Below are 27,995 nucleotides of genomic sequence, written 5' to 3' on the forward strand. Positions count from 1 at the left end.
TATACATACAAGGGAGTAGTATTCTGCCATAAAAAGGAACAATTCTGCCACACCCGTGGTGGATTCATGTCAATGTATGGCAAAACCAATACAGTATTGTAAAGTAAAATAAAGTAAAAATAAAAATTAAAAAAAAAAAGGAACAATTCCGCCATAAAAAGGAACAAAGTATGGGAGTACAAGACAAGCTAAAATTTGGATGAAATTTGAAAACATATGCTAACTGAAAGAAGCTGAGACAAAAGGTCTCATATTGTATGATTCCATTTGTATGATATATCTGAAAAAGGCAAATCCATAAAGATGGAAAGCAGATTAATGTTTATACCAAAGGGTGGCATGAAGGGGAATGAGGAGTGACTAATAACAGGGTCTCTTTCTAGGGTATCGAAACTTGAAAAAGTTATGAAACTAGAGAGAGGCAGTAGTTTTATAACATTAATAATACACTAAATGCTGCTGAATTGTGCACTTTAAAATGGTTCGTTGTTTTATACTTCGTGAATTTCCCCTAAGAAAAAGCCTAGAAGTTTGTGATACTTAAAACCTCCAGAGGCTCAGAAAGGGCCCTGCAGAGATTTCCCCTCAGCAAAGAGAGAACAGAAAGGGAGTGAGGGGGCTTCCCCTGAGTTGGCCCTTCTGTGGTTCCAAGACTTCCTCTCTTGTGAATCGAGAAGAGAGGACCAGACCAACATTTCCTTTGCCTTGCCAGCTACTTATATAGGATTAAAGATCAGGTTTTTAGGGGTGTTTGCTCATTTGTCTATTTGCTCTGGGAAGAAGACACTGGCAGAGACTCTTTTATAATGGGAATGCCCCCTATTGCACAAAACTGTTGCCCTTATAACTTCTGGAGGATGATTTGGCAGCCAACATATATCAAAGGCCTGCATGAAATCTTTTACTGCACTAATTCCACTTCAGGAGAATTTATTTTAAGGAGCTAATTCACGATGTGCATGATATTTAGCGACAGATATATTTATCAAACCTTTATACATTTAAAAATCTAAACATATAACAATAAGCTTCAGTATATTCTCATGTAGCCACAATGCAATACCCATTAAAAACTGTTACTCAAGTGATAGTAAAAGATATTCATATTAGTAAAGGGCAGGTTATAAAAGAGAGTATATGGTATGCTTTCATTCAAAAAGTACATATGTGGATGATGCATGGGGGAAGTGTAAAAGTCTATTCACCAAAGACAAACAAGCAGGATTAATACCTACTTGCCCTAAAGACTATGTGTATATTTATGCATTCATTTCACAAATGCTTTTTAAAAAAATTCTATTTATTTTTGGCTGTGCTGGGTCTTCATTGCTGTGTGGGCATTTCTCTAGTTGCAGCACGCAGGGGCTGTTCTCTAGTTGAGGTACGCAGGCTTCTCATTGTGGTGGCTTCCCTTGCAATGCACAGGAAGGCTCTAGGGCACAGGCTCAATAGTAGTGGCACGTGGGCTTAGTTGCTCTACAGCATGTGAGATTTTCCCAAACCAGGGACTGAATCCATGTCTCCTGCATTGACAGGTGGATTCTTTTCCACTGAGTCACCAGGGAAGCCCACAAATGCTTATTAACACCTATGTGTGCCAGACACTTCATATGTAGAGGGTGTTGAGATGGAAGATTTGGATTTTCTTTGTGTCTTTATATTTTCTGATTTCTCTACAATACAGAAATTTATCACGTATTACTTCTGCAAATTACTTCAACTAAGTCGAAATGACATGCTCTTACATGAGTTATGTAATCACAAATAATTAGTAGGCAACTCATATTTATTTGCCTTTTTTTAGAAGAAGGGTCATTTTATAGGGAAAAAAATGTGCCTGTCTCATTGTCATGGGTTTTGAATTCAAGTCAGTCATCCACAGCTGTCTTGTTCATTTCAGTTGAGGGGTCAAGGATTGCCTGGAAGGAGACTTTTGTCCTAGTTTCAGTTCCAGCTCAGAGGCTCTGTCACTCTGTTGGATAAAAGACCGGCGGTGGCCCCCTCCCAATCTTGCATGTGTCTGCAGACTCAAAGGCTTGAACCCTGTGTCAACCGAGAAAAATGCACAACCTGAAAGTTGAGGATTACGTTTTATTCAGTGAAATTTCTGAAGACTTAAGCCCAGAAGGCAGCCTCTCAGATAGCTCTGAGGGACTGCTCCAAAGAGCTAAGTGAGGAAACAGTATATGTAACAGCCTTTGCAACAAAACCCAGGTAGTTGGAACATCAGAAGATTACTGTTACTTAAAGAAAACCAGACATCTGCAATTAACGAACTTGGTGCTTTTCTATGTGAAACTGTTGGGTGGCATTGTGAGGGTCCTCTGAAGAGCTCTGTGTGGTTCTTTATGTCTCGGTGCAGAAAGAATTCCACAAGAAGCAAAGCAATGACAAGAAGTGATTTATTAGAATAGGATGTTTGTGAGGCTTACAAGCAGGCAGGTGAGGATGCTATACCCCAAGAACTTACTCAGCTACAGTTTTATAATAAAAAGAAAAGTGGGGTGGAGGGAGAAGACCTTGTTTTTCTTGAGTAGATGTCACGCTTCCATCATTAGTTCCTCCTCCAGGTTGAGCAGGGGAGTTTACATGTCTTTATATGGTCAAGCTAGGTCCAGAAATTATTGCTTTTTATGTGTGTAGAGAGCGTGTCCTAACTCACTGAGCTCACTGGGCAAGCTGTGGGTCTCATGCCACCATTGTTTTATTGCTTCAGGGCCTGTCTCATGTTTCTATTTGCGTGGTTTTGTTGCTCATTAAGCAAGCTTGCTCGGTTTTGTGGTTAAGTAAACCTGCAAGGAGATCCAACCAGTCCATTCTGAAGGAGATCAGCCCTGGGTGTTCTTTGGAAGGAATGATGCTGAAGCTGAAACTTCAGTACTTTGGCCACCTCACGTGAAGAGTTGACTCATTGGAAAAGACTCTGATGCTGGGAGGGATTGGGGGCAGGAGGAAAAGGGGACGACAGAGGATGAGATGGCTGGATGGCATCACCGACTCAATGGATGTGAGTCTGAGTGAATTCCGGGAGATAGTGATGGACAGGGAGGCCTGGCGTGCTGTGATTCATGGGGTTGCAAAGCGTCGGACATGACTGAGCGACTGAACTGAACTGAACTGAAACCTTCTTAAGTAATCATTAACTTAACAGGGGTATCCTATATTTTTTCTACTTATAATCCCCTAGTAGGATTACTTATTTAATTATCTACTTTGTCCCTTTATTCTGTCCCTGTCACATATATGCAAGAGTCTGGGCTCATTGAAATCATTCCTTTGATATGCACCTTAGCTACCTAGGGCCAGTATCTTGCTCTTTTCTACCCTGGATCCCCTCTCAGCAGATTGCTGGGGGCAGCTCCAGTGGCCAATGACTTAATGACCACAGTATCCTGTGTTGACTGATATGGCAGGCAACATTTTTTTTATCCAAACCAGCCTTCCCTGAGGCTGAATGCCCTTTCCTCCAATAACAGAACTGGAGACCTGCATGTAGCTGTCACCCAGCTATCTCCCTCCCTATGTCCCCTCTATCTCCTGACAGGCATAAGTCCTCAAAATCCTGAGAGTTTCCCATCGCCTCTGAGTTCTGACCAACGTAGCCGTGCTGTTCTCCCCTCTGAGAAAAGAGCTACAGGTAATAAAATCTCTTCCTGCAGGCTAGCAGGGGCTCCCCAACAACCTGGTACTCTACAACTCAGCATCGCAGTCATCTGACCCCTTTTGTTTAGGGCTGTTCTTTAGCGTGTGAGGGGAGGAGGAAAGTGGTGGTGGGTGGAGGGGTTGGGTGGCCAGGTTAGGAGAGAGTAGACTCATCCTGCAGAGGAGTAGGGGGTCGTCTCACAGTCCTATCTATTTCGTCCATAACCAGCCACTGAAAACTGAAATTGGTGCTTTCTGGTAGTGGGTGGGGTTGGCTGCCTGCGCTGGACCCCTGGGCTTCCAGCCACTGTGGAATTCCTGCGGTGCCTGTTCTACATTCCTGTGTCTGGGTTTCTGTAAAAAAAAAAAAAAAAAGCAACTATAATAGTTTGGGGCAAGAACCACAGTGAAGAGAGAACAAAAGGGGAAGTGATCCTGCAAGTGAGACGTCTGAGGCCATTCCTCCTACTACTTTGGCAAAAATGTGAAACCAGTAACACAATGTTTAATTATGTGACTTTCAAAAATGTTAGGAAACTTCCTCTGATGTCCAAAGTTTTAAATGTGTAATGTCTTTTTAAAAAAAAAATTTTATATATCTATTTATTGTTGGCTGTGCTGGGTCTCTGTTGCTGCATGGACTTTCTCTAGTTGCGGTGAGTGGGGAGCTACTCTTTAGTTGAGGTGGGCAGGTTTCTCATTGCAGTGGTTTCCTCTCATTGTGGAGCATAGGCTCAATACTTGCGGTTCTCGGGCTTAGTTGCTCCGTAGCACATGGGATCTTCCTGGACCGGGGACCGAACCTAAACCCATGTCTCCTGCATGGTCTACCACTGAGCCATCAGGGAAGCCCCGAGAGGAAATCTTGATTAGCAAGATAAAGATCTCAGCAGGGTTGACTGCTAAGCCCCAGCAAGGTTTGGAGTGAACTTGTCAAGTGGTTTCCCCAAACAATGTTGGAGTGACAACACAGAATCCCACTGGCAGTCAAAGAAAAATTGCTATCTTTTACCAACTAAAAAGCAGTATGTTCCTGATATAAATACTGTACTTGCAAAAGGAACCATACTCCAGGGGTGTTGCCCCCCGCTCCTGACAGACGGACTACATGGGATTTTGAACCCTCTCCTCCCAAATATTGCTGGCAGAAATAGCAACAACCTCTGATATGCAGATGATAACCACTGGCAAAAAATAAAGAGGAACTAAAGAGCCTCTTGATGAGAGTGAAAGAGGAAAGTGAAAAAGCTGGTTCAAAACTCAACATTCAAAAAACTAAGATCATGCATCCGGTCCCTTCACTTCATGGCAAATAGAAAGGGAAAAGAGGAAGGAGTAACAGATTTTATTTTCTTTGGCTCCAAAATCACTGCTGATGGTGACTGCAGCCATGAAATTAAAAGACATTTGCTCTTTGGAAGGAAAGCTATGACAAACCTAGGCAGAGTACAAAAAATTAGAGACACCACTTTGCCAACAAAGGTCCATATAGTCAAAGCTATAGTTTTTCCAGTAGTCAGGTATTAGATGTGAGAATTGGACCATAAAGAAGGCTGAGCACCAAAGAACTGATGCTTTTGAATTGTGGTGCTGGAGAAGACTCTTGACGGTCCTTTGGACTGCAAGGATATCAAACCAGTCAATCCTAAAGGAAATCAACCCTGAATATTCATTGAAAGGATTAATGCTGAAGCTCCAATACTTTGGCCACCTCATGCGAAGAGCTGACTCATTTGAAAAGACCTTGATGCTGGGAAAGATTGAAGGCAAACGGAGAAAGGGCAGCAGAAGATGAGACGATTAGACAGCATCACCAACTCAATAGACATGAATGTGAGCAAGCTCTGGAAGATAGTGGAGGACACAGGAGCCTGGTATGCTGCAGTTGATGAAGTTGTAAAGACTCAGACACGACTTAGGGACTGAAAAACAACAACCTCCCCAAAGCTGATAAAGTCACAACATCCTTTTAGAAAAATAAAAGTGGGACCCCAGCAGGCCAACTCACAAGGTATGGAATGGGCTCCCAGTGGGCAGTGGCAGGACCTGATTGCTGGTGTACTTAGCGACAAGGGGGCTGGAGTCCTTGACCGTTGTCCTGAGAGCCTAATGAATTCCACTGGTGCTTAGAGTTAAAGAGAAAAGTGTTAGTTGCTCAGTCATGTCTGACTTTGTGACCCCATGGACTGGCTTGCCAGGCTCTTCTGTCTATGGAATTCTCCAGGCAAGAATATGGGAGTGGGTAGCCATACCCTTCTCAAGGGGATCTTTTCAAGATCCCTGAGCTCAGGGATTGAGCCCAGTTTCAGGGAGATTCTTTACCACCTGAGCCATCAGGGAAGTCCTTTAAAAGGGGCCTTTTAAAGGCCCCACACAATTTTTTAGAAGCATTCCATGATTGTTCCTTTCCCTTCTGTATCACCAGGAAAGTGAAATTGCCTGGCTAGGACAGGAGGTTATGACCATACATAAAATATCTTTACTCATCCAGGGCAGTCAGCTCCTCAGAGATAGACTAAGATCCCTTCTTACAAGGAGCAGGAAAGGAGAAACTGGAAATAGATTTGGCTAAAAATCTAATGAGGCTCTTGAAGTTTGGTTGCTCCCAGTAGCAGATGCAAAAGCCACACCAGTTCTGCTTGTTGAGAAGGCATGGAAATCAATTCATCACCTAATGACTGACTTTAAGCTCCTAGAATTCCAGTTGAGCTATTTCAAATCCTAAAAGATGATGCTGTGAAAGTGCTGCACTCAATATGCCAGCACATTTGGAAAACTTAGTAAATGGTCAGTTTTCATTCCAATCCCAAAGAAAGGCAATGCCAAAGAATGTTCAAACTACTGCACAACTGTACTCATCTCACATGCTAGCAAAGTGATGCTCAAAATTCTCCAAGCCAGGCTTCAACAGTACATGAACTATGAACTTCCCGATGTTCAAGCTGGATTTAGAAAAAGCAGAGGAACCAGAGATCAAATTGCCAACATCCATTGGATCATTGAAAAAGCAAGAGAGTTACAGAAAAACATATATTTTTGTCTTACTGACTACGCCAACGCCTTTGACTGTGTGGATCATAACAAACTGTGGAAAATTCTGAAAGATATGGGAACACCAGACCACCTGACCTACCTCCTGAGAAATCTGTATGCAGGTCAGGAAGCAACAGTTAGAACTGGACATGGAACAACAGACTGGTTCCAAATAGGAAAAGGAGTACATTAAGGCTTTATATTGTCCCCCTGCTTATTTAACTTATATGCAGAGTACATCATGAGAAATGCTGGACTGGATGAAGCACAAGCTAGAATCAAGATTGCCAGGAGAAATATCAATAACCTCAGATATGCAGATGATACCACTCTTATGGCAGAAAGTGAAGACGAACTAAAGAGCCTCTTGATGAAAGTGAAAGAGGAGAGTGAAAAAGTTGACTTAAAGCTCAACATTCAGAAAACTAAGATCATGACATCTGGTCCCACCACTTCATGGCAAATAGATGGGGAAACAGTGACAGGCTTTATTTTGGGGGGCTCCAAAATCACTGCCGGAGAAGGCAATGGCACCCCACTCCAGTACTCTTGCCTGGAAAACCCCATGGATGGAGGAGCCTGGTAGGCTGCAGTCCATGAGGTCGCTAAGAGTCGGACACGACTGAGCGACTTCACTTTCACTTTTCACTTTCATGCATTGAAGGAAATGGCAACCCACTCCAGTGTTCTTGCCTGGAGAATCCCAGGGACAGAGGAGCCTGGTAGGAGGCCGTCTATGGGATCACACAGAGTCGGACACGACTGAAGCGACTGAGCAGCAGCAGCAGCAAAATCACTGCAGATGGTGACTGCAGTCATGAAATTAAAAGATGCTTGCTCCTTGGAAGAAAAGTTATGACCAACCTAGATGGCATATTACCGGAGAAGGCAATGGCAACCCACTCCAGTACTCTTGCCTGGAAAGTCCCATGGACAGAGGAGCCTGGTGGACTGGAGTCCATGGGGTTGCGAGGAGTCGGACACGACTGAGCAACTTCCCTTTCACTTCTCACTTTCATGCATTGGAGAAGGAAATGGCAACCCGCTCCAGTGTTCTTGCCTGGAGAATCCCAAGGACGGGGGAGCCTGGTGGGCTGCTGTCTATGGGATTGCACGGAGTCGGACACGACTGAAGCGACTTAGCAGCAGCAGCAGCAGCAGATAGCATATTAAAAAGCAGAGACATTGTTAACAAAGGTCCGTCCAGTCAAAGCTATGCTTTTTCCAGTTGTCATGTATGGATGTGAGAGCTGGACTATAAAGAAAGCTGAGCGCCGAAGAATTGATGCTTTTGAACTGTGGTGTTGGAGAAGACTCTTGAGAGTCCCTTGGATAGTAAGGAGATCCAACCAGTCCGTCCTAAAGGAAATCAGTCCTGAATCTTCATTGGAAGGGATGACGTTGAAGCTGAAACTCCAATACTCTGGCCACCTGATGTGAAGAACTAATTCATTTGAAAAGACCCTGATGCTGGGAACGATTGAAGGCAGGAGGAGAAGGGGACAACAGAGGATGAGATGGTTGGATGGCATCACCGACTCAATGGACATGAGTTTGAGTAAGCTTTGGAAGTTGGTGATGGATGGGGAGGCCTGGCGTGCTGCAGTCCATGGGGTTGCAAAGAGTTGGACAGGACTGAGCAACTGAACCGAACTGAAATGAAGCTCCTAGCCACTCTGGCCATGAATACCTTACTGATGACATGTGGGTGGAGGAAGAACAGGTAAAGACTAATTAGGGCTTGTTACAGTGAGTCTTTACATCCACAATGAAGCCATCATCTCACAATCACCCACAGATGACAAGAGAGGAAACTATAACTTCCTGGAGGGCCACTGTAACTCAGGTCTGGATTTATAGTGGAAATCATGAATGCCCAGATGATGAGATAGTCACTCAGGGTTAGGTGGAGCAGTTTATTTAATGAGTACCATCAATCTTTAAGGGACAGTTATATCTTCTCTTGTGCCCCGAAGAGAGATGCTGGAAAACTATTTGGTTCTAGGCAACCAATTTTCCAGAATGGAAGTCTAGACACAGATCGAGATAAATGCCCTTCAGGCTAAAAGAGGGTGTTATGGCTTGAACTGGGTCCCACTGGCAAATTTATCTGTTGAAGTCCTAAGCCTAGTACCTCAGAATGTGACCTTATTTTAAGATGATGTCTTTATAGAAGTAATCCAGTTAAAATGAGGTCACAAGGGTGGACCTGAATCCAGTATGACTGGGGCCCCCATAAAAAGGGGAAATTTGGACATAGACACACATACGTTCAGGGGAGAATGCCATGTGATCATCATGATAGTCATCTACAAGGCATGTGTCAGTGACTAACAATTACGCAGACAGAAGCTGTGGCAAAGTTATGTGGCCACTAGGCACTGGCTCTCTAGGGGTTTGGACGTGGTGCTTGCCTGACATCACCACTTAGAACACTCCATTTGAAAGATACTGCCTAGCTTGTTTTTGAGTTCTGGTGGACATTGAGAGATAGACAAAGCAAAGTGTTGCTGTACCCTGATGTGCCTCTCATGAGATGAGTCAGAAAGGAGAACACCAGAGGAATTCCCTAGTGCTCCAGTAGTTAGGACTCTGTACTTTCACTACTGTGGCCCGAGTTCAATCCCTGGTTAGTGAACTAAGATACTACAAGCTGTACGGCAAGGCAAAAAAAAAAAAAAAGGTGGGGTGGGGGGGAAGAAATGAGAACAATGCCCAAGAAAGAAGTAAACCTAGCATTAAGTGGTTAGTCACTCTCAAGATGTGCTGATTCAAATGCAGGGTATATACTTAAACCTTGGGTTTCTTGGGGGCTTCAACACACTGAGGTTCCTGACAATGCCTTGGCCTGTTTCATGGATGGATCAGCTAAGTTGAAGGCCGTGGGGTGTACTGAGCAGCTACTGTTGTGCAACACAAAGAAAAATGTTTAAAAGTATGCATGATCTGCATGGAAGGGGCGTCCCTGGCAGTCCAGTGATTAAGACTCTGTACCCCCAATGCAGGGGCACAGGTTCAATCCCTGGTCAGGGAACTATGATCCAATATGCTGCAAGGTGCAGACAGAGAAATAAAAAAACTATGCACAGAAATGTCACTTACTGGGCAGAGTTATGAGCTATGGTATTTGCCTTGAAAAGACCTATCCATAAATACCGTTACATTTTCACTGATTCAGGGCAGAATGGGCTGTTACTTGGCTGCAGGATGCCTAGCTAGTCAAGTCTCAGCCTTTCTGAGGATACCATTGTGGCAGCAGATTACACAAGATCCACACTCCCTGTCTGTGACCCAGGTGATGTCTATGGAAAAGGTGTTCTTGGATGAACATCAGTGGAATCAGCAAACTGATAAGACCTGGGATGCCCGTTGCACAAGGCATGGTAAATGGTTCACAATTCAAGACTGAGCCCCAAAACAAGTTGTCTGAACAAAGTCAAGAAAACTTGGCAGACTGCCAGCTACAAAGGTCAGTGGCAAAGGACACTTTGGGGCACATAGCAAAGGGGTACTGAATCTGGCCTGTCCTGGCAAATAGACTGTGTAGGTCCCCTATCATTCTCATAAGGATGGCATTGGACACTGGCTGCAGTAGATACCTTTTCAAGGCATGGCACTGCCATCTTCATCCACACAGCAGATGGGGGTGGAATAGGTGCATAGTCAAAGACCCTTAGATGGACTGTATTACATATTTGGATTCCCAAGAGCATCCAATCAGACAGTGGCACCACCTTTATAATAACAACTGCCTACCAGTGGGCAGCTACTTGGGGGTATTCACTGGATCTTTCATGCCTCATATCACCCCCAGGGAGCAGGTGCCACTGAAAGAGGAAACAGACACTTAAAGGAGAAGTTGAAAAAGATAACTGGACAACCAAGGCTCAGTTCCCAGTGGACACTTCAGAAAATCAGTTTGGACTATAAATGCGGCAGTTCACCAGAAGAGTACCTCCTGTTTAAGCAATTTTTCATTATGATATGGGGAAGGTGGCAAGAGGTCCAGATAGGTTGTAAGAGACCCGAACTACATAATTCCCTCTTCTCATTCTTCCACTTTTCTTCCCACACCTACCCCCTTGGGAAACCAGGCCACCAGAAATTGCAAGTAGAAAGATGAGTCAGGGAGTGAACTACTCAGATGATGGGGGACCTACACAGTCTATTTGCCAGGACAGGCCAGATCCATAACCCCTTTGCTATGTGCCCCAAAGTGTCCTTTGCCACTGGCCTTTGTAGCTGGCAGTCTGCCAAGTTTTCTTGACTTCAAACAACTTGTTTTGGGGCTCAGTCTTGTTTTGGTGCTTCTTCAGTCCCCATCTTTGCTTGCCGCTGTTGCACAATCATAGATGTTAATGGTAATGACCTTGATATGAGGTGACAACTCCTAAGATGGTCTTGATGTGGCCCCCATGTCAGGAGGTGGGAGATGTTCTAGGGTGGTACCAGGTATACAAGAAAGAAACAACTGAGGCACCTCAGGAGAAACCAGGGATCATGTGAGGATAAGACCCAGGAGGATGGGCACAAAGAATGGAGTGACTACTAGAGAGACTGCTCAAACTGGTCATGTGGTCGTGGAAATGACAGGCGCACCTGTTGGGTGTGGGACATTGGGGATCAACCCTGGGAGGCTGGGGGTGGAGGGAGGGACTATTAATCTCTCTCTTTCAATTCTTGTCTACAGACATCTCACCAGTTTAATCCAGACTGCTGTCACCACCCTCAGCTTGACCACTGGCCAGAGAGAATCTGATCTGAAAACTCTCAGAAATGTCCCAAGATCCAGTGACATCAGAAAGAACTAGTCTCCACTAAAGATGACAGAGCAAGATTAACTTTCTGGACATTGATTTGGCCTCTTCGGCCTCATCCTGCTACCGTAGGCCTCTTTTGTTTATTCATCAGTCACGGGTTGTTCTACAGGCTTCAGCATGGGTGGCAATAGACAATCACACTGCCCAGAACTTCTGTGTCCCAGCTGAGGTGGGGGAGGTGTGGCTGCTGACAACTCTAGTTGTCCCCTGAACGAGGAGCCTGGGTGCAGTCTGTTGCCGCTGCTGCTGCTGCTAACTCGCTTCAGTCGTGTCCAACTCTGTGTGACCCCATGGACGGCAACCCATCAGGCTCCCGCATCCCTGGGATTCTCCAGGCAAGAACACTGGAGTGGGTTGCCATTGCCTCCTCTGGCAGTCTGCTGCAGTCCAAATAAGCCTAGTCAAACTAGAGAGAGTCATGGTTGTAGTGACTTCCACCTGATGGTGCCTAAGACAAACAGAACAGATTTGGTATGAGCTCCTAACAGTAAAATTAGAATATCTATCTGGGGACTTCCCCAGTGATCCAGTGGCTAAGACGCCATGCTCCCAATACAGGAGGCCAGGGTTTGATCCCTGGTCCAGGAACTAGATTCCATGTGCCACAATGAAGATCTAAGATCCCACATGCCCGATGCAGCTAAATAAATATATAAAAGTAAATATTTAGAATATCTGTCTGACGGGGTGATCTCTGCCCCTGAGAATCCTTAGTTGGATCAGTGAAAGGTCAGGGTTGGAGCCATGGGGCAAACTCACACACATATCCACACATTCAAAGACCTGAGCTACAGCTTAAGAGCTCAAAACGTGAGTTTTGGCAGACTTTGTGATCCCCCTGGAACATGAGAGACTGGAGGACTATATGGTATGTCATTATACTTCAAGAAAAGCTGTCATAAGGAAAAAAAAAAAACACATTAAAATCATCTAAAAGTGAAAGTGATAGTCACTCAGTCGTGTTCGACTTTTTGCGACCCCATGGACTGTAGGTAGCCCTCCAGGCTCCTCTGTCCATGGGATTCTCCTGGCAAGAACAGTGGAGTGGGTTGCCATTCCCTTCTCCATGAAATCTTCCTAAACCAGGAATCGAATCCAGGTCTCCTGCATTACAGGCAGGTTCTTTACAGTCTAAAATCTCCCTTCAAAAAAAACAAAAAAGGAATATTGTCTTGTGATGCTCTATTCTCCTACTCAGGGGCCTGTTTGGTTTACTGATGATGGGTTCTTTGGGGAGGCTCTCAGCGCAAGAAAAACAACACTGAAACAGCAAGTAAATAGTCCTGAGGACAAAAGTGAACTCATAAACACCCAGTACTTTTTGGCCAGTGTCAACAAACCTGGCCCGAAAAGCTGGCAACCATCAGGCAGATAAACAGACGGAGAGATGTAACTTCAGGCACAGGGCACCCTTTTGCCTCTCCTGACAGATGCCAGCAAGAGGCATCATTTAGGGTCAAAGGTGAAGAGGAGTCCAGCTGGGACAGCCATGAGTCAGTGCTGTCCAAGTGTCATCAGGAGTTTAGCCTCAACCCCCTCACACAAGTGGAATTCACGTTTCCAAGTGACAGAAGGTGCTAAATATTTAACAGCATTCCCAGGTTCTCCTTGCTCTGAGTCTTGCCTTGAGCGCTCTTCTCGAAGATCAGACCAAGCCAGGGGTCCATATGGACTCATGATGAGCATGATTACTTGTACTTTTTATTTTGAATATTTTAATGTGGGTGATTTAAAAACTAACACTATATACTGTCCCTCCAGAATCAAGAACTGTTAATATTTGTCATATTTGTTTTAAATACTTTTTAAACATGAAAGCATTTCAAAGTCCCCTTTTTATCTTTCCCTTTGCCCTGGCCCCAGAGCAACCACTATCTTGAATTTGAAAAGTGTTTGTTCTGTCAATATTTATGTAATTTTGTTACATATTATATGTATATATATATACACACACACTATGATAGCTCATATCATCTTCATGTGGCTTTTAATTTCTAGAAATATTAACAGTGTCTTACATATCATGCTTATTTAAATTATATGCAGAGTACATCATGCAAAATGCCAGGCTAGATGAGTCACAATCTGGAATCAAGATTGCTGAGAGAAATATCAATAACCTCAGATCTGCAGATGACACAACCTTAATGGCAGAAAGTGAAGAGGAACTAAAGAGCCTCTTGATGAAAGTGAAAAAGCTGGCTTAAAACTCAACATTCAAAAAACTAAGATCATGTATCTGGTCCCATCACTTCATGACAAATAGATGGGGAAACAATGGAAACAATGACAGACTTTATTTTGGGGGGCTCCAAAATCACTGCAGATGGTGACTGCAGCCATGAAATTAAAAGACATCTGCTCTTTGGAAGGAAAGCTATGACAAACCTAGAAAGCATATTAAAAACCAGAGACATCACTTTGCCAACAAAGGTCCATATAGTCAAAGCTATGGTTTTTTCCAGTAGTCATGTACTGATGTGAGAACTGGACCATAATGAAGGCTGAGTGCCAAAGAATTGATGCTTTCAAACCACGATGCTGGAGAAGACTCCTGAGAGTCCCTTGGACAGCAAAGAGATCAAAGCAGTCAATCCTAAAGGATCAACCTGAATATTCATTGGAAGGACTGATGCTAAAGCTGAAGCTCCAATACTCTGGCTAGTTGAAACGAAGAGCTGACTCAGTGGAAAAGATCCTGATGTCGGGAAAGATTGAAGACAGGGCAGGAGGAGAAGAGGGCTATAGAGGATGAGATGGTTGGATGGCATCATCGACTTAATGGACATGAGTTTGAGCATACTCCAGGAGATAGAGAAGGACAGGGAAGCCTGGCGTGCTGCAGTCCATGGAGATGCAAAGAGTAGGACACAGCTGAGCAACTGAAGAACAACACATATCATTTTATACTCAACTTTGGTTCTGAGTTCTATTTCTTTAATGGAAGATAGTTGATTTACAATATTGTATTAGTTTCTAGGTACAGCAAAGTAATTCCATTTGACATATATATATACACATATGTATATATATTTTTCTTTTTCATATTCTTTTCCATTATAGGTTATTACAAGATATTGAATATAATTCCCTGTGCTATATAGTAGCTCCTTGCTGTTTATCTATTTTATATATAGTAGCGTGTATCTGTTAATCCCAAACTCCTAATTTATCCCTCTCCCTGCTAAGTTCTATATTGATATATAAAAGCTTGTGTATTCATTACAACTATTGCATAGTGTTCCACTATATGACTATATCACAATCTATCTACCCTGTTGATGGGCATTTAACATGCTTCTGAATTTTTTATTTTACAAACAAAGCTACAAAAAAAATTTTTTTGTGCATGTGTGCAGCCATTACTTCGATAATCATAAAAATGTCTGCTTTTATGCAAGACAGAAGCACTGTCATAAGGTTACAAAGACACGCACAGGATAGGTGAACAATAAGAATTTCCCTCTGATTGTGTATTGTAGAGAAACAATGGACTGAGAATAGAGGAAGATCTAAAGGTGATCCAGGAAAAGGCACTGCCTGCAACATCTTCAGAGAGGCTATTAGGAAAACAGAAGCATTTCCTATCCGAAAGCCACACTCCTGACACACCCAGAGGCAAACCTCTGCACACTGTGTACACCTGCAAGTTGGGCTGGTCTGGAGTGGAACAATGAGAGTATTCCAAGAACAAGGACAAGGTGACTAGCAATGGACACAGAACTAAAAAGAGGGTACAGACGCAGAAGTGGACATCAAAAATAAGGACACAGAGTCAAACAGGGGTACAAGAGGAAGACCTATTAAAGACTTCAAAATATTATGCTGGACCGGGAAGCTAGGTCAGCCATCCTTTTATCTCTTGCTTTCCATTCTTTTGTTGTTGTTCTTAAAAAATTTTAAGGTAATATGTATATGCACACTGTTAAAATGTAAACAGTACAAAAAGGGCACAAAAAGACTCAAAAGTTGGTGAATTATGCCTGGGCAGGATGAAGCCAGAGGAAACTCTGATGGAGGTTCATAGCAGTCCTGCAGTAAAAAGTTAAGTCTTTCTCCTAAGTCTCATCTCCAGACTCAAGACCCCTACAGAGAAGCAGCCAAAATTACCAATTTCTTGTGTGTCCTCTCAGGGGTATTTTATACACATTCTCTCTCTCTCAGTAAAAAAATTTCAAACAGTAAAAAAATTTTGCCTGCAATGCAGGAGACCCTGGTTCAGTCCCTGGATCAGGAAGACCCCCTGGAGAAGGGAATGGATACTCACTCCAGTATTTTTGCCTGGAGAATTCCATGGACAGAGGAGCCTGGTGGGCTACAGTCCGTGGGGTCACAAAGAATTGGACACAACTGAGCGACTAAGCACGATGGCATATTATATAGTTTTGGACCTTACTTTCCGCCCATATCACAGTAAGAAATTCATATTAATACACATAGATCTGCCCCTATTTTTTTTTAAAAGATTTAACATTTTAAGATGTTTTTATTTGTTTATTTTTATTATGGGTCTGCTGGGTCTTTGTAGCTGCATGCAGGCTTTCTCTAGTTGCAGCAAGAAGGAACTACTCCCTAGTTGCAGTGCACATGCTTCTCATTGAGATGGCTTCTCTTGTTATGGAGCACAGGCTCTTGGGCATACAGGCTTCAGCAGCTGCAGCACGTAGGTTTAGAAGTTTTGGCTCTCAGGTGATGACTCAGTAGCTACGGTGCACAGGCTTAGCTGTCCTATAAGATGTGGAATCTTCATGGACCAGGGATTGAACCTATATCTCCTGCACTGGCAGGCGGATTCTTAACCAGTAGACCAGCTGCCTCTATTCTTTTTAATGGTTGCATAAAATTCCATTGTATGAATGTACTACAACTTATTTAATTAGTTCCCTACTGCGACATGTAAGTCATTCTAACATTTCCCAATCAGACATACTGCTATATTGAATAGTCTGGAATATTTCATTGACCACAAATTTTATCTGTAAGATAAAAATTCTGGCAGTGCATTTGCTAAGTTGGTATAAGTGACACTTTATACCCTACTGGTAATGGTAATCGCATCTGACTCTGCGATCCCACGGACTGTAGCCCACCAGGTTCTTCTGTCCATGGGATTATCCCAGCAAGAATACTAGAGTAAGTTGCCACTTCCTTCTCCAGGGGATCTTCCTGACCCAGGGATCGAACTCGAGTCTCCTACGGCTCCTGCATTGGCAGGCGGATTGTTTACCACTGAGCCACCTATACCCTAATACCTAGTTTCAAATTTCCCCATCCCTGAGGCTTTAAAGCGATACATTAGATTCCACCAGAGTCTCAAGGACAATTTGTAAATGTCTGCCAGATGAGACTGAGGAACACTTGAGCCAAGTCAAGGTAACTGGAGGATAATCTCGGGAAGGCTTGATGGTAACCTGAGCACTGGGAAAGAAAATCCATCTAATCAACGGTATTAGCCAAACTGAAGAAAGAATGTGTTAACAGGATGAGACAGGTCATTACAAAACCCAGAAGGAGGAGCCAAACAGCAAAAATAGGCAGTGTTTATCTCTGAAGAGAGAGAGATACTTAATCTAATGAACAGGCACCAGAGAAGCACATTCAGACAGGTTTCTCCAAGGCCTAGAAGAAATTTTTTTCCACGCAATTCTATGCTTTAGTTCTGTACACCAGGCAATCGATTAAAGCAATTACTAATTCCTCTCCCTAGGTACCTGGATTCTAGGAAGAGGTTAAGCCTATTAAAGAGAGCCACATACTTTTTGATATCTCTACCATTAATAGGTCAGGTCTCCATCTTCTTCTCTAGGTTCTGGGTGTGCTCTGTAACTGCTCTGATGGGTAGAATACAGCAAAGATGATGCTATGCCAGTTTCCAGACAGAGACTTTAAGAAACTGGCAACTTCCACTTCCATCTCTTGGAATATCCACTCTGGGGGAAACCAGCACCCTGGAAGAAGTCCTGACTATCCAGAGACCCACCATGCTGTGAGGAAGTCCCAGGCTAGCTATGTGGAGAAAGAGACACTCGGCCATTTTGGTCAAACTAGTCCAGGCACCCAACATGCAACTGAAGATGCAATCTTGGAAATTCCAGCCCCAGCATGTGTGACATGAAGAAAACTTAAGGAAACCAGCTAAAAGTCAGACCTGAGGCCCAAATATATGGCCCTACTTGATCCATCTCAGACATCTTCACCCATTCAAACTAAAGCTCCACTCCACTGTGAAGCAGAGATAAGCCATTTCTGACATGCACTACCCAAATTCCTGACCCACAAAATCATGAGGATAATAACAAACTGTTGCTTTAAGTTGCTAAGTTTGGGGGTAGTTTGACAGGTAGGAGCAACTAGAATAGGGGGCTTCTGTGTGATGAAGTATAAGATTCCTGGGAGGGCTAAGTTTTGTAAATAAATACTCCAATCCACAATATGTTTCTGTGGGTTTGGCCAATGAGGGTCAGTCCCCAATAGTCTACGCATGCTGAATGAACTGACAAAATTTAGTTTCTGAACCTACAAAGCCAAAACCTGAAGGGCCAGTCTTGATCAATATGCCCATCTCCATCATTGTCTGTTTTTCACTCTATCTTATGTTAAACAACTCAGATTAGGGAGCTGAGAAGACTCTCACAAAGTTTACCACCAGATGTAGCTACTGCTCAGTACCACTCACAGCCTTTTGACTGGTACATGAAATGTATTTATTTATCAAACATTACCAAGAACCTCCCCTGTACCCAGAACTGTGCCTAATGCTGGGGGGACACAGAGCTGGGAAAAACAGGCCCATCCCTTGGAACTTCACACCCCAGTCTCTAAGCCACATAAACAGGCAATGATAAGAAACAAAGGCATTTAGGGGACTTGCCTGATGGTCCAGTGGTTATGACTTTGTGCTCATAATTCAGGGAGCCTGGGTTCAATCCCTGGTCATGGAACTAGATCCCATATGCCACAACAAAGAATTAGAATGCTGCAACTAAAGACCTGCACGCCACAACTAAAGATCCCACATGCTGCAATGAAGATCAAAGATCCCATGAGCTGCAACTAAGACCCAGCACAGTCAAATAAATAAATAAACATTAAAAAGAAAAGAAAGAAATACATGCACTTAAATATTTAGCAAACCTAAAAGGAGAAAAAGATAGCAATACAGTAGGAGACAGAAAATCCACTTCATCATCCAGACAGAAAACCAATACAGAAACATTGACTCTAAATGACACATTAGGTCAGATGAACTTAACAGATTTACACAGAACATTCCACCCAAAAGCAACAACATACACATTCTTTTCAAGCAAATATGGAACATTCTCCAGTATAGATCAAATGTTAGGCCATAAAAGAAACCTTAATAAATTTAAGAAGACTGAAATCTGATCAGGCATCTTTTCCCACATAATGGTATGACTAGAAATCAACTGCAAGAAGACATCTGGACAATTCACAAATACTGGCTAAAGGGATAAAACTACATGGAGATTGTGGAGATTGAACAACATGCTACAGAAACTACTAAGTCAAAGAAGAAATCAAAAGAGAAGTTAAAATAACTAAAGATGAATGAAAATGGAAAATACACCATACCAAAACTTAAAGGAAGGGGTGCCTAGGTAAAGGAGGCTGGGGATGCAAATGTTTGCTTGAGATATTTAAGGACGATTCCCTAGGTCCTGTGGGGATTCCTGAGCAAGTGAACAACTAATCAAACATGCTTTTAGGGGCACTGATGTGGCAGTGGTGTATGGGCAGATTGTTGTGGCAGATCAAGCAATAATGGAGACCAAGCAGGAGGGAACACCCAGACATCATCCCTTTCCAGAGTCACTATGGGGCTGCCCATGCTGCCAGCCAAGATGCAGACAAGCAAGGAGGTTGACATGGTGATGAAGCTGCTGAACATGGGAATGATATCCTCTGTGTTGGGCAGAACAAAGCCCACTGGGTTCAAAAGGTCACAGATCATCTGGCCTTTGATGTTAATGTCCAGTAGAAGGTGGGAACAGAGGCTTTGGGAAAGGATGCAAAGAGTGGTAAAAGCCAAAATTGATGGCAGGCAGCAAAAACAGTTTCAAGAAGGAAGTTCATAGCAATAAATGCCTACATTAAGAAATAAGAATGATGTGAAAAACAGAAGAAGAAAAAAAACAAGGAAGGTCTCAAACAACATAATGTTACACCTCATGGAACTAGAAAATAGAAGGACAAACTAACCCCAAAGTTATAGAAGGGAAAAATGAAGATCTGAGAGAAAGAAATAGAGACTAAAAAGACAATAGAAAAGATCAGTGAAACTAACAGCTGGCTTTTTAAAAAGCCAAACAAAATAGACAAAGCTTTAGCTAGACTCACAAAGAAAAAAAGAGAAGAGAACTCAGATAAATAAAATCAGAAATGAAAGAGGAGACATTACAACTGATACCACAGAAATACAAAGGATCACAAGAGACTATTGTGAACAATTAAATGCCAACAAATTGAATAACCTAGAAGGGATGGATAAATTCCTAGAAACACACATCATACCAAAATTGAAACAAGAAAAATAGAAAATCTGAGCAGATCAGTTACTAGTAAAAAGATTGAATCAGTCATCACATCTCTTAACAAACAAAAGTCAAAGGTCAGATGGCTTCACTGGGGAATTCTACCAAGCATTTAAGGAAGAATTAATACCAAACTTTTCCTCAAAAGTGGGGGATGGGAGGAGGGAACACTTTCAAACTCATTTTATGATGCTGAAATTTGCCTAATACTAAAACCAGACAAGGACACTACAAGAAAAGAAAATTACAGGCCAGTATTCTTGATGATTATAAATGAAAAATCTTCAACAAAATACTACAAACCAAATTCAACAACATATTAAAAAAAAAATTCTCCATGATCAAGACAGATTTATTTCAAGGATGCAAGGATGGTTGAACAACTGCAAATAAATGAGCGTAACAACACATTAAGAAAATGAAGGATAAAAATCATAGGGTCATCTCAACAGATACAGAAAAAAACATTTGACAAAATTCCACATTCGTTTATGATAAAAATGCTAACAAATGTGGGTATAGAGAGAATGTACTGTTAACATAGGAGTTCTCTTGAGAGTCCCTTGAACTGCAAGGAGATCAAACCAGTCAATCCTAAAGGAAATCAGTCCTGAATATTCATTAGGAGGACCGATGCTGAAGCTGAAACTCCAATACTTTGGCCAATGATATGAAGAACTGACTCATTGGAAAAGACCCTGATGCTGGGAAAGATTGAAGGCAGGAGGAGAAGGGAACAACAGAGAATGAGATGGTTGGATGGCATCACCGACTCAATGGACTGAGTTTGAGTAAGCTCTGGGAGTTGGTGCTGGACAGGGGAGCCTGGCGAGCTGCAGTCCATGGGGTCACAGAGTTGGATACGACTGAGCAACTGAACTAACTGTTAACATAATAAAGCTTGTATATAACAAGCCCATGGCTAATATCAGAGTCAACTGAAAAGCTGAAAGCTTTCCCTGTAAGATCAGGAACAAGACAGATGCTCACTCTTGCCACATTTATTCAACATAGTATTGGAAGTCCTAGACAGAGCAATTAGGCAAGAAAAAAAGAAGGTATCCAAATCAGAAAAGAAGTAAAACTATCACTATTTGAAGATGACCTGATATTATATACAGAAAACCCCAAAGACTCTACCAAAACAACTATTAGAAGCAATAACTGAATCCAGTAAAGCTTCAGGATAAAAAATCAAAATACAAAAATCAGTTGAATTTCTGTAAGCTAATAACAAATGATCAGAAAGAGAAATTAAGAAAATACTCTCATTTAAAATTGTATCAAAAAAATAAAATATCCAGGAATAAATTTAACCTGTTCACTGAAAATTATGACATTGAAGAAAGAAATTAAAGAAGACAAACAAGTGGGAAGATATTCCATGCTCATGGACTGAAAAAACTACTATCCAAAGCAATCTACAGATTCATTGCAATTCCTACTAAAATTCCAATGACATTTTTCACAGAAATAGAACAAACAATCCTAAAGTTTACATGTAACTAAAAATGACCCTGAATATTCAAAGCAATCTTGAGAAAGAAGAACACAGTTGGAGGGTTTGTGTCCTGATTTCAAAGTATATTACAAAGCTATTATGCCAATAGGTATTGGCATAAACACATATACACACATTAGTGGAAGAACAGAGACCCTAGAAATAAGCCCATATATATATCATAAATTATTTATGATGAGGGAGTAAAGAATATATAATAGGACAGCCTCCTCAATAAATGGTTTTGGGAAAACTGGATAGCCACATGCAAAAGATTACTATCTTACACTATACACAAAACTTAACCCAAAATGGATTAAAGATCTGAACATAAAATCTGAAACCATAAAAATATCCCAGAAGAAACCATAAGTGGTAAGCTACTTGATGTTAGCCTTGATGATGATTTTTTTTGGATTTGACAGCAAAAGCAAAGGTAATAAAAACAAAAATAAACAAGTTGGACTACATTAAACCAAATAACTTCTGCACAGCAAAGGAAACCATCAACAAAATGAAAAGACAACCTACCAAATGGGATAAAATATTTGCAAATCATATATCTGATAGGAGTTAACATCCAAATACATGAAGAACTCAAACAATTCAATAGTAAAACAAACAAATAAAATCCAATTAAAATATGGGCAGAGGATCTGAATTGACATTTTCCTATAAAAGACATACAGACGGCCAACAGGTAAAAGAAAAGGTACTCATTGTCACTAATCATCAGGGAAATGCAAATTAAAACTTTAATGAGACATCACCTTGTACCGGTCAGAATGGCTCAAAGACCAAAAAAAAAATAAGCGTTGGGAAGGATGTGGAGAAAAGGGAACTCTTGTGCACTGTTGGTAAGAATGTATATTGGTACAGCTACTATGGAAAACAGTATGAAGGTTTCTCAAAAAATTAAAAATAGAACTATGATATGACCTAGTAGTTCTACTTCTGGGTATTTATCCAAAGAAAATGAAAACACTATTTACCTTAATGTTCACTGCAGCAGTATTTACAATAGGCAAGCCATAGAAGCATAGAAGCAACCTAAGGGTTGATCAATGGATAAATGACTAAATAAAGTGTCTCACACACACACACGGGAATATTATTCAACCATAAAAAACAAGGAAATCTTGCCATTTACAACATGGATATACTTGAAGGAATTATGCTAAATGAAATGTCAGACAGAGAAAAGCAAATACTGAATGATCTCATGTATATGTGGAATCTAAAATCAAAACAAACTAAAACAAAACTCAAACATACGGAAAACCGATCACCATCGGTTGCCAGAGGTGGGGGATGGGAGGAGGGAAAAATGGATGAAAGTGGTCAAAATGTACAAACTTTCAGTTATAAAATAAGTGGGGATTACAGGACTACCTCCCAGGGTGTAATACACAGGATGATGACTATGACAACACCGTACTGTATATTTGAAAGTTGTTGAAAGAGTAAATCTCAAAGTGCTTCTAGCAGGAAAAAAATTTTTTCTTAAGTATATACATATATAAAAAAGAAACATGATACATGAAATGACAAATATGTACAGGAAGCATTAGGGAGTCACCAACCCAGGCAGTCCACAATCAGAGCTACAGAATAGACAGTTGATCTTATCATTCTCAGGGTCGACACCTTTGAAAGATATCAATTTGTTGTAAATTTACATATAAATTTAAGATATGTTCACATTTCACTTTTTCAGCACTCTTGTCATTATTTTAGTTAGAAAAGAGAAGGGAACTGGCATTTATGCACTTGCCTGATTCTCACATGTCTCAATTCCCAGTCCGACCCCTTAAAGTCCTACAATGCTTCCCTAAGCTGATTTTATTAATTTTATGTGTAATATGCAGTTTTGGACAACTGATGGTACAGGGGACATTATGGTCAGCTACCCTTATCTCAGTTCCACTCCTCCTCCTATGCAGTCGACACCTATTTAGGTGGCAGGGATCCCAGTCCCAGCTTTAGGAGTGAGCCTGCATGAGTCTAAGCTATAGTGCACCTTTGGCCACTATGATGGGTTCAGGAATGGGCAATTAACCCAGGCCAATCAACTAAGTTCTGTGAGACAGCAGAGCCAAGAGAACTTCAGAAGAATAAAATGGTGGGTTGGATGGTCTCATGAATACCTGGAGCAAACTATGCCTGGTGGGCACACAATTATTAGACTTTTCTAATAGGAACCAATGAAGCTGCTTCATAGTTTAAACCAGTGAGAATGGCAACCAAACAGATTTGAACTGATACAAAGTGAGTCACTGGAAGCATCCTCTTACTCAAAAAAAGGGTATTAATGGGCTTTTAAGGATGCGCAGCCTTCCACTCTATACTAACTCACACCAGCCACACAGCGGAGGGGTTAATGTATGGCCCATGGAGCAGCCCAGGTTCATGTGACTCCAGATCTTTGAGATACAAAGGCTGGAGCCAAGAGGCTCTGAAAAATTCGAGTCCTAATCTCTCCTTTAAAAGGCCACACATTTCTGGCTTTCTCCTGCTTCCTCTTCTACTTTCTGGGGCAGTCGAGAATTTCTTTGGTAGTTACTGCTATAGAGATAATCCTGAGGAAAAGTTCCCAGTAAACTTTCCCTGAGAAATGGTAAGAAGTCTTAGTACCCACCCTCGGGGCATCCACTGGGCTGCTCACATTTCTAAAGGTTAAATCAAGCAGGAGAAGCTCTAAGGACTTTGTTTCTTGGCTTACTTGGTTTCTTGGAGCAGAGCACACAGCAAATGATTTTTTTTAACCATCTCTGAGTGCATTGTGACCTGCCCACCATATCTCAAAAACATGAACCCAACAGAGAAGACCCCAGGGAAGATGGCAGTGGCCCAGTCAGGTGCAGAGAAATTGTTCAGTTTGGACTTTCAAAGCCTCACAGTCATTTTCTCTCTCATTGTTAACTCTCAGTCCAGTTTCCAGAGGGTGAGGGGAGGTGGTTGCTCAAATACTGCCATTTCTATTGCTATCAGAGGCTCTGCTTCTCTTGCCCAATCCATCCCATGGCACATAACTGGGCAGTGTCCCTTGGAAGCCATCTTCTCCCCATGCCTGCTCAAGAGCCCACCATGACCCCTCAGAGGAACCCCCAGCACCCACAGTCTGGCCTTCAAGGCCCTCCTCAAAGGCCTGTCATATCCCAAGTCCCCACAGTTCCTCCTCATTTTTCACTACTGCCCAGCATAGCCACTAGGTGACCAGTCAATTCATCAGCCCAGCCCAAGGGCTGTCTATGCTTCCTGTCAATCACTAATAACCTCACATGTGCCTGCATGGCACAGTCTAATCAAAGGTCCCCAGCCCCAGACTGGCTTCTCCTCCCAGGGCACTCAGGTCTTCTTTCTGAAATTAGTTGATTACTGATTTGTTTACTCCGACTCATTGGAAAAGACCCTGATGCTGGGAAAGATTGAAGGCAAGAGGAGAAGGGGATGACAGAGGATGAGATGGTTGGATGGCATCACCAACTCAACGGACATCATGAGTTTGAGCAAACTCCAGGAGCTGGTGAACGACAGGGAAGCCTGGCGTGTTGCAGTCCATGGGGTGGCAAAGAGTCAGACACCACTTAGTGACTGAAAAACAACAATCCCCCTCTTCCCGAAAAGGAGCATTTAACCTCCATGTGGATATTGGTCATAATTTACTGAAGCTCAGTTCTTAGAAAAGTTCCTGGGGTAGAGTGGGTGCGTTAATATTTAATAGTTATCAGGAAGACAGATCCCATGTGAATCTCTTCGGTTCACTTCCTAAAACCTCTCCAACTTAATCAACATTGGGTTTTCCAGTCTCTGTCCATTGACAGTGGGCTATCCAACCCTGCCTCATAACAGTGTTCACTGGATATTGATTTCTTAATAACAAAAATGTGCCTTTTCATTAATGTCTATGATTTTCCTTTCACTCTTTTAAGCAATGACATCTTTCTTTCCATTAAGGGCAAATTTACCCTGCAAATTGCCAAACCTCTGCAATCCTCCAGAAACCACTTCCTTTGAAAGAAGTCTGGTAGGGATAGCACCACAGAAAAAGTGGTTCTATAACATCACGCAGCTTGCACACTTGCATCTGCTATTCTATTACCAAGACAGTTCCCTTCTCTCCCAACCTCTATCCATTTTAATCCTAGCCTCCCGACTCATTTCTTACCTGTGCCCTCCGGCTTCACGCCCCTCCTTGACCTGTTTGTTCATTTCAACACAGAACCGATTCACACGTCCAAGGTTATGACCACAGCCCCAGTCGGTCCCGGGCTACGTTCTCCTGATGTCCTCCACTTTTTGTTCATTGTCTCCTCATCCCCAGCCTCTCTGCCCCGGTGCTCACCGCATCCCTTTGGCGCGAGCCCCACCACCACCGCCACCACCCTCCCTCGGTTACCTGGAGCTGGTGCAAATGCAGAACATAGCCTTGCACCAACAGCTGGAATAAGAGGCGCAGCTGCCCTGGCCCTGAAAGCTCGTCCAGGCTCCGCAGCCTCCGATCTCCAGGCCCGGTTCCGGGAGCCTCAGCCGCCTGGGCCGCAGGGAGGGCGGAGGGGATCGCCGCCTTGGCTCTGGCCCCGTACGAGCCGAGGCCAGGGAGTGCCGCCCGCGTCCCCAGCAGCGCCAACCGCAGCCTCGCGGAGCCCAGAGCGCCCATTCGGTTCATGGCTCGCCCCGCCGCGCCTTTGGCTCGCGAGCCAGAGAGCCTGGAATTTGCCCAGAGACAGAACAGCAGGGGCGGGTTCAAGGGTACCGGTGGCCCAGGGCGGGCCGGACTAAGGCGGGCCCTTATTGTTCCCTTTTCCTCGCGGTCTTCAGTCCCTCCAGATATGACCTAAGGGACTCACAGAAGTCACCCTTTCCAACTGGAAGCCTCCTGGCTCGGGAAGGGGCCCGACAACCCCAAGGCAGAAGATGCGCGGGGGACTTAGGGGAGCCCGACGGAGCTCTGACTATGGCCGCCCCTCCCGCGACTGCCCACCTCGCACTTCCGCAAGCTCTCGAGGAGAACTCGAAGTTCGCTTGGTCTCAACTCCGGGGAGGAGTGCAGCGAAGTTTTGAACAGCCCCGGAGCCCTCCAAGGCCGCGAGGCCCCACCCAGGGAGACCGGCCTTCGCTTGCCCGGCGGGCTGGCCTCCTCTCTCCCCAGGGGCGAGATGGAGCCGGCCGCTGGCTTTTTCCAATTAGTCCCCAGGATTAATCCCGGAGTCCGAGCACTGAGCAAGGAAAGAGCCAAAAAAAAAAAAAAAAAAAAAAATCCTCCAAAGGAAAAACAAAATCCCAGAAAACCCGATCCTGTATCCAGGGTCGTCTGATTCTTTGGAGGGAGGAAGCCAAAGTAACTAATTTAAATATTAGGTGTTTTGTTTTTGTTTTTGTTTTTTAATGCAATTCTACCCTCTCTCCCTCCCCATCACCCACTCACTCCCTTGTCAGCTGCGGGAGGATTTCTCAAACGCCAGGTTGAGATTACTGGGTTGAGATTACGTTTAATGAATGTGACCAAAATGATCTTTTAATAAGATGGAAAAGAATAAAGTAGAACAGAAAATATTTCAAGAAGTATTATTTCATGAAATCTTCATTTCATATATGTATATTCGAAGTACAAGTTTCAAAAAGTTAAAAACATGACTTATACACATATAAGATAAACAAGGAGTCAAAGTTTACTCAACCCATTAGAGGTGGAACCAGCAGAACCATAAAGTTTGTCCTAAGAGCATTTGAAGAACTGGTTATTCATAGGCAGGCGGAGGCAGTAAAAGCCTGTTAAGATCAAGAGACAACAGTTAGACTGATAGCTCATGTAGCTAGTTGTGGGTTTCTTTTTATTTATCCCCTTAGGGGGTCATAGAGTTTCTTGACTCTGTGACTGAATATCTTTCATTAGTTCTGGAAGTTTTCAGACTTTCAAACTTTCCTTCTACCCCATGTACTTTTCTCCTCTCCTTCTAGGACTTCAAATTATATGTTAGACTTTCTAAATGTATCCTCCCTGTATCTTACCCTCTCTTCTGTACTGTTCTATCATTTAGTCCCTTCTAGTTCATTAATTCTCTCTTCAGCTGTGTCTATGTTAAATCTATCCATTGAATTTTAAATTTCTATTATTGTATTTTTCAGTTTTCAGTTTTGATTAGTTTTCTTAAATCTACTTTTTAAATATTTCTAATTTTGTACCAAATTCTTAATTTTATTTTTTCTTATCCCCTTTACTTTCGTAAGCATAGTTACAAAAGTTCTAAGGATTATGACCAATAACTCCAATATATGGAAGCTATGTGGAACAATTTCTATTGTCCATTATTTCTGGTGGTTTTGTGCATATTGTCAGGTTTCTTCCTGGGCCTGGTTTCTTTTGATTGTGTGTTCATTCAGAAAATGTATTCTTTTAAGTTTCTGGCAGAAAAAATTTGAAGTTTAGGATGATTTCATTTT

General features: G+C 42.7%; 1 protein-coding gene across 1 annotated transcript in view; it reads right to left on the reverse strand.

The window, feature by feature from the left end:
- The window catches only part of LOC102177672 (sterol 26-hydroxylase, mitochondrial), a 40,548-nt gene extending 14,028 nt beyond the window's left edge, over window positions 1-26,520 (reverse strand). Inside the window, exon 1 of the mRNA XM_013972752.2 lies at window positions 25,951-26,520. Within this exon, the coding sequence (XP_013828206.2) occupies window positions 25,951-26,220 (270 nt within the window). The 5' untranslated portion in view covers window positions 26,221-26,520. The remainder of the gene's footprint in view (window positions 1-25,950) is intronic.

The sequence above is a fragment of the Capra hircus genome, chromosome 2 (genome assembly GCF_001704415.2).
Source record: "Capra hircus breed San Clemente chromosome 2, ASM170441v1, whole genome shotgun sequence".
Classification (NCBI taxonomy): Eukaryota; Metazoa; Chordata; class Mammalia; order Artiodactyla; family Bovidae; genus Capra; species Capra hircus.